Genomic DNA, 8193 nt, shown 5'->3' on the forward strand with positions numbered 1-8193 from the left:
CTAATAGCTAGCAAATAGATAAGTAATAGCTAGCGAATAGATAGCTAATAGCTAGCGAATAGATAGCTAATAGCTAGTGAATAGATAGCTAAAAGCCAACAAATAGATAGCTATTAGCCAGCGAATATATAGTTAATAACTAGCAAATAGCTAGCTATTAGCTAGCAAATAGATAGCTAATAGCAAGTGACTAGATAGCTAATATATAGCTAATAGCTAGCGTCCAATTCAATCGCCTTTGGATATCACAAAAGGGGGTCAAATTTTAAGATGACTAGGGACTAATATCGTGAATTTTTACACGTACTGTACACAAACATATTTGGCTGAAAAATATATTTGAAAAACGAAATATAACAATTAAAATATCACAATCAATTAAAATGTGAAAATATAAATCCTAAAAACTTGATGAAAAATACAAACCATAAGTACAAGATTAGTTTAAAATTAAATACAAATATAATTACGAAAATAATCAAAAATACCATTTCAGAAAAATGTACACAACTGTGTTCTTGTGAAACATATTTTTGAATGTTTTTTTTAGAAATAAATATGTAAAATGTTTGATTCTCGTATTAATAATCATAAGAATACATTTCATTTCTAAGCACCTTTCAAAACTTTCAAGGACACTTTACAGTCACGGGATGAGTTTTTCCCCTGTGGGTGAGCAGCGGCAGTCACACGGGTTCCGGGTTGAGAGAACTCTGGCGTGTGTGGCTGCCGCTGCTCACCTGTAGAAACCATTCTCGTATTAATAATAAATAATAATAATAATAAATAATAATAATACATTTAATTTCTAAGCGCCTTTCAAAACTCTCAAGGACACTTTACAGTCACGGGATAAGATTTTTTTTTCGTGCAGGAAGTAACACAGCAGCAAAGTTATGAAAGGAACAGTATACATGTAGTATTTATTTATTTTTCTTTTACTTTGTTACTTCCGGGTTGAGTGAACTCTGGCGCGTGTGGCTGCCGCTGCTCACCCGTCGAAAAAAAATATCCTGTGACTGTCCAGTGTCCTTGAGAATTTTGAAAGACGCTTAGAAATTCAATGTATTATTATTATTATTATTATTATATTCTTTGCCAGTAAAAAAAAGAAGGAAATATTTAAAATATCCACAGGGTGGCGCTAAATGTATAGGAGGGAACGTGACATGCCAACTGGAGAAGAAGACACAATCAGGACAGTCTGTGGTTAGCTGGAATCCGTTGTGAGGGCTCGCAACCTGCAGGAAGCAACTAGCCGAGTAGAACCGAGCAAGAGCGGAGCGGAGGGGCACAATGGCGTTCACTTTTGCGGCCTTTTGTTACATGCTCGCGTTACTGCTCACGGCGGCGCTCATCTTTTTCGCCATCTGGCACGTAAGTAGTGTGTACACTTGTTGGTGGCGTTGACTTGAGTGAATGTTCGGCCCAAGGAGAAGTAAGAAAGCCAGGGCACGTTGGACGGCCCGCTTGTAAATGTTACGCTCTGACGTAAATAACCCTCGACGCACGTGGAATCGCCGTTACGTCCGCCATGACGTAAATCTTCGAGAACGCCGTCGTTGTAATGTTGACGTCTCAAATCCACCCGAAAAAAAAAAAAACCTCATTCATCATGCGATGACATTCACTTTTACATTCTTTGACTTATAAAACAACTTTATTCGAACACTTCCAAAGTCCCAGTTGTTGCTGTCGAATACTAAACTTATTTGACGTCTTCTCACGAGCTAATAAGCTAGCAGGCTTAGCGTTAGCGCCGGACGGGAGTCGTATCTCTTGTCAGCCGTGGAAATCTCGCGAGAGATCAACCTCAGCCCCACCTTAGAGACGGAGATAAAGAGCCTCCCCACCAAATAATGCCATTTTTACATTTCTAGAAATATCTGACCACAGAAAGGGCATCCAACGTAAAAGCTTGGCCAAAACAAACATGCGGATCAAACCTCTAAAGATGGAGGACACTGATTTGCTATGGCGACCCCTTGAAGGAAAAGCTGAAAGGAAAAGAAGAAGACTACTTTTTTTCCAAATTCTAATCCCCCGTGGGCCATGTTTCTTTCCGCAGATAATCGCATTTGACGAGCTGAAGACGGACTACAAGAATCCCATAGATCAATGTAACACTTTAAATCCAGTAAGTGACATCCACTATCCCATTTCCGCCACCACCGCCATCTTTTCTTTATCTGTTTGGAGCGCATGCCGGAATGCCCGACATGAGCAAGGCAAAACTTTTTAATGATTTCTCTGCACCGTCGTGCTCAATACATAACTTTGGCATAACCATGCTTTCTTCCCGCTGTTCCTAATCCACTGTGGGGTTTTTTTTTTTACACCTTGTCCCTCCTCCCCCCCCAAAAAAAAGACAGTCGAAAAGGTCAAAAAGATTAAACGAGTCAAAATTGCCTTAAAGGTTTGTACCATGTAAATTTACCCGCTTACGTTGCACGACGCAGCAGTGTTTGCAAATGTCTTTTCAGTTAGCTAAACTCGCTAAAGTCCAACTTTTTTCTTGTTGTCTTTTCTTTATTATTATAGTGATACCTTGGCTTACGAACGCTTTAGCTCACGAACTTTCCGCTTTACGAACATTAAATTCGCTAGAATATAATCTTGTAGTTTGCTATCGAGTGGAGTACTTTTGCTGTTATGGGACGGAAAAAGACCCCACCACAGGCTAGTGTTAAGCCAAAGAGGACACAAAAGAAAATTACGGTCGAGCAGAAAAAAAAGAGATCATCAAAAAACACGAACGAGGTCTGCGTTTGTGTGACTTAGCTGTCCCAGTACCAGTACGCTAATTTGACCATTGCTACGTGGGGCTAAGGGTGTTTCTGTGTTGTCCAAGCAACAGTCTCAGGCAATAGAAGAGGTTGAAAAACGTCTGTTGATTTGGATTAACGAAAAGCAGCTAGCAGGGGACAGTGCGAGTGAGGGTATTATCGCCGAGAAAGCACGGCAACTTCACTCGGATATCATCAAGAGGCAACTGCATCAACAAACATCACAAAGGTCAATAAAATGACTTTATTATATAGTACAGTTTGTTTCTTTAATTACAATACAATAGCACATTTATTATACATAAAATAAAGTATATTTTGTGTAGTTTTAAGGCTTATTTAGGAGAAAATTATGTTTTATGGGGACCTGGGAACGGATTATTCTCATTTTAATTGTTTCCTATGGGAAATTAATTTTTGGGATACTCACTTTTCGCCTTATACACTCTGTCTGGGAACCAATTAAGTTCGTAAGCTGAGGTATCACTGTATTATTATTATTATTATTATTATTATTATTATTATTATTATTAATAATGTATCGGTTTCAAGTGGCGTAAATGCTCATCACTTTAATGTCACCAATGCCAACCAAAGCTGTTAACTGAAAAGACTTGCAAAGGCTCACCACATGCATGATATTACAATGACGACCAATTTATTTTTAATTTAATTTTTTTTATTTTTTTTCTCTGTCCTACCCTTTTGTTTGCGCACATAAAAAAAAAACATATGAGACATCAAAGCTATATTTGGCTCCAGCTCTGCGTGGTGCTTGAGGTGTGCAGCATATGGCCGAATTTGTCTTGATCAGCATTTTTTTTTTCTTTTCTGCCAATGATATCATTGCTTTTCACAAGTGGGAGGGGCTATTTGACCCCAAAAAATTATTTTTGGGGGGGTTGTCCGTTTTTTTTGGGGGGGATAGCATTTATTTAGCAGCTGAGTGCAGCGTTTTCAACACACCAATCCGACGCATGACTGACACACGGCGTCTCCATCTGCCCCTCCGTGGCTCCGATCCTTGCACCGGCGCACCGCATGATTCCTGTGCAGTGTGTCAACCCCCCCCCCCGTCTGTTCATCATGATGTGCCATAAGGGTTAAGATTTGGACTTCAAGAGCAGTAAACAAAGGCGGATTTCTTAGCAGATACCCCAACGTGCTTGGGTCGGATAATCCTGTATTTTAATTTTAAAATGTTATTTTTTTAAATGTATTTTATTTATATAGCAAATTATTTGTGGGTCTTTTTTATTTACTAATTAATTTATTTATTTATTGAGACCCTGATTTTGGGTGGTGGTCCTCGTCTGTCAAATTATTTGTGTCTTTTTAATTACCCATTTATTTATTTATTTATTTATCAATCACATAATTTGTGTCTATATTTACCCCTTTTTTTAGTTATCTATCAATCAAATTATTTGTGTGTCTTTTTAATCACCCATTTATTTATTTATTTATTTATCAATCACATTGTGTCTTTATTTTCCCCTTTATTTATTTATCTATCAATCACATTATTTTTGTCTTTTTATTTTGCCCATTTATTTATGGACTTATTTATTTATCTATCAAATTATTTGTGTGTCTTTATTTACCCATTTATTTATCGACTTAGTTATTTATCTATCAATCAAATTATTTGCCTTTTTATTTATTTATTTATTTATTTATTCAGTTATTTATTTATCAAAATATTTGTGTGTCTTTTTATTTGCCTATCTATCTATCTATCTATCTATCTATCTATCTATCTATCTATCTATCTATCTATCTATCTATCTATCTGTCTGTCTGTCTGTCTGTCTGTCTGTCTGTCTGGTCCTGTGACTGTAAAGTGACCTTGAGAGTTTTGAAAAGCGCTTATAAATTATTATTATTATTATTATTATTATTATTATTATTATTATTATTATTATTATTATTATTATTATTATTATTAGTATTATTATTAGTATTTGTGTATGTATCAATCAAATTGTGTCTTTATACTTTTATTTTTTATTTGTGTATTTATTCATCAATCAAATCATTTCTGTTTTTTTATTTGCTTATTTATAATAATACGTTTCATTTATAAACGCCTTTCAAAACTCTCAAGGACACTTGACAGTCACAGGATATTTTTTTCTCCTGGTGAGCAGCGGCAGCCACACGCGCCAGCTCAACCCGGAAGTAACAAAGTAAAAAAAAATAAGAATATGACAACACAAAGACACAGAGAGTCATTCATTCTTCAGCACTTTCTGTACCCTCTTTGTGACATGAAGCAGTGAGTTATTTATCTCTTTATTTATTGAGAGGCTTAATTTTGGCCGGTGGTGATCCTCCGGCATGATGCTTTTCGTCACGTAACGGAAGTTTTTTGACGTATGGGAAATTTTCTGTCACAACGGGGCTAATTCAGCCTTTTTTTTTTTTTGTTTGTTCCTCCCCCCCAGCTGGTCCTCCCGGAATATCTGATCCACTTTTTCTTCTGCGTCATGTTCTTCTGCGCCGCCGAATGGCTCACGCTGGTCCTCAACCTGCCGCTGTTGGCCTACCACGTTTGGAGGTAGGTGCCAATTTGCATTGGGGAGGGATGAACAACAAGATGAATTTTGAATCCTCACGTGTGGAATTATGTCTCGCGTCCCTCCCTTGCAGGTACACGAGCAGACCCGTGATGAGTTGTCCGGGACTTTACGACCCGACGACCATCATGAATGCCGACATCTTGGCGTTCTGTCAGAAGGAAGGCTGGTGCAAGCTGGCTTTCTACCTCCTTTCCTTCTTCTACTATCTCTACGGGTATGTCATGATTGGAGTGAAAGTTGAGCTTTGCGCGTGTGGAAAACTGTTCCATGTATAATGCCTTAAAAGCCATTTTGGAAATGGACACGGGTGACCCAAATGGGCTTCAAAATGTCATACTAGTATGTGGCTATTCAACGTGTCTTTCAAAACATCAAAATTGAAGGCATGAAATTACTTTCACTCCTGTTTTTATTTATTCTTTTATTTTGTAAAGAATCCAGACATTCAACACCCCCATTTGGGCCACCATATTAAGAACATGTCAGACTGTACTAAACTTAAATCTGTCAAACTGTGACCACCTATTTTTGCTTTTAAAGATAAGAGTCTGAAAATGGCGGCCACTGAATGAATATAAATCACCACATAAATAAATTTAAAAAAGATAAGTAAATTGATAGAAAAATAAATAGAAATAGATGCAAAATAACTAGATAAATAAATAACTATAAATAAATAAATAGGCCACTGAATGAATGTAAATAACTACATAAAAAATAAAAATAAATAGACAAATAAATTGATAGAAAAATAAATAGAAATAGATACAAAATAACTATAAATAAATAAATAACTAAATAAATAAATAGGCTACTGAATGAATATAAATAACTACATAAGTAAATAAAAATAAATAGACAAATAAATAAATTGATAGAAAAATAAATAGAAATAGATACAAAATAACTACAAATAGATAAATAAATAATTACAAATAAATAAATAGGCCACTGAATGAATAACTACATGAAAAATAAATCGACAAATGAATAAATTTATAGAAAAATAAATAGAAATAGATACAAAATAACTACAAATAGATAAATAACTAAAAAGAGAGAAATAAATAACTAAAAAGAGAGAAATAAATAACTAAAATAGATAACTACCTAAAAATAGAAAATAACAAAAAATATTTAAATAAATAAAAAATATATTCATAAATACAATAAAACTTTCTCTTAAAAAAACCACCAAAAATCCTTCAAAATAGCTTTTTCAACGTCTTCCAAAAAAATCCTAAAAATTAATTAATTCAATGCCAGATGATGTGCAAAATTGTGTCCATTTCAGTGCCAGGGTTTTTGTCATTTTCACGCAAATTGCAGGACCCACAAAATATTGAGATTTAGGACTACATAAACACGCAAATTTCCCCTATTGTGGGACATATAAAGGTTTTCTGAGTCTGAAATTCAGCGTAAGAAACCTTACTCTCTTCGCTCATCGGAAAAAAAATAGTTAATTCCTAAGTTAAATGGGTCTGGAGTTATGTGAGCTTGAAATGGGGGCGAGTGTACAAAATACAATACATATTGATTTAGATAGCGCTAACATTGAAAAAAGGGTAAATGCTACTCCCTTGTGGAAGGGAAAAACATTGCCAGAGGCTTTATCGGCACCCAAACAAGAAAAACCAAAACCCGAACAAATGGTAGCGAATAAGTTAATATGTTTCAAAATGAAAAAAAAAAAATGTATTTCTTGTGTCTTTTTCAGCATGATCTACGTTTTGGTGAGCTCGTAAGGTGGGAAGCACGGATGACGACAGCAAAACGGGCCGAGGCGCTTGGAATCTTGGAGCTGTGTGAACACACACACACACACACACACACACACACACACACACACACACATACTCGCACATCGCACACCTTCAAGCGAGCAGCCACAGATGACCCTACAATCAGACACACACATCATGCAAATCTCTCGGCCATCACGCCGCAACCTTTTACAGACTGTGTCCAAAAGGATATTTTTCTTCTGCTTATCGCAATTCTCGTCGACGACCCACAAGAGTGTTTACAAACTTAGCTAGACTTTTTTTTTTTTTCCTCCCACCTGAGATCTGACAGCTGGAAAATGAATTATCACCTTGGAAACGCGTGACCAATTTGAATTTCAATGAACTGCAAAAGTGGAATATTGGTTGTAGTTTACTCTACTTATATTCCCCCTTCCCACCTGTTGTTTCTGTATTTTTGTGTAATTTTCTCCCATATGGACGCCTACAGCACTCCTTGCGAGACTTGATGCGTTTAGACCAGGGGTGTCAAAGTCATTTTTTGCCGCGGGCCACATTGTAGTTATGGTTTCCTCTCAAGGGCCGTTATGAATTTGGGGAAGCCATTAGAATGTTTAAATCCCTTCAAATATTACATATAGAGCACAAAGCAAATTAATGAATAAGTCGTTTTCAAATCTGAAGTCAAGAATAATGACTTTTATTGTGGTTGACATCCAAAAATATGAAATATTGGCTAAGATTTTAGCAATCATCATGGAATTTAACAAATTTGATTTGCTTTCGCGGGCCGAAAAAAAATGATGTGGCGGGCCGGATTTGGCCCACGGGCCTTGACTTTGACACCTGTGGTTTAGACGCTGAGCAACGGCATCTGCAAACAAAATGTTTTTAATTGTCGTGTTTTTTTTTTCCAGAAACAGGTGGGGGAAAATATATATATATATATATATATATATATATATATATATATATATATATATATATATATATATATATATCATGTCGCATCGCCATAAAAATGTCACTTTTAAGACATGATCACTTGAGTTTATATGAGGAAAATAAAACCATCCC

The 8193-nt window shown here is 35.9% G+C and overlaps 1 protein-coding gene and 1 long non-coding RNA gene across 2 annotated transcripts in view; both read left to right on the forward strand.

Annotated features, from left to right (window-relative positions):
- Window positions 1-8193, forward strand: part of LOC148893266 (uncharacterized) — a 115356-nt gene that overhangs the window by 17708 nt on the left and 89455 nt on the right. The gene's annotated exons all lie outside the window — the stretch shown is intronic.
- Window positions 1189-8050, forward strand: cnih1 (cornichon family member 1). Its single transcript, XM_089003610.1, has 5 exons — window positions 1189-1377; window positions 2069-2137; window positions 5234-5346; window positions 5439-5582; window positions 7089-8050. The coding sequence occupies exons 1-5, from the start codon at window positions 1297-1299 to the stop codon at window positions 7114-7116; spliced, it is 435 nt and encodes a 144-aa protein (XP_088859736.1). The 5' UTR covers window positions 1189-1296; the 3' UTR covers window positions 7117-8050.

The sequence above is a fragment of the Hippocampus bargibanti genome, linkage group LG09 (genome assembly GCF_051943395.1).
Source record: "Hippocampus bargibanti isolate YZ-2025 linkage group LG09, ASM5194339v1, whole genome shotgun sequence".
Taxonomy (NCBI): Eukaryota; Metazoa; Chordata; class Actinopteri; order Syngnathiformes; family Syngnathidae; genus Hippocampus; species Hippocampus bargibanti.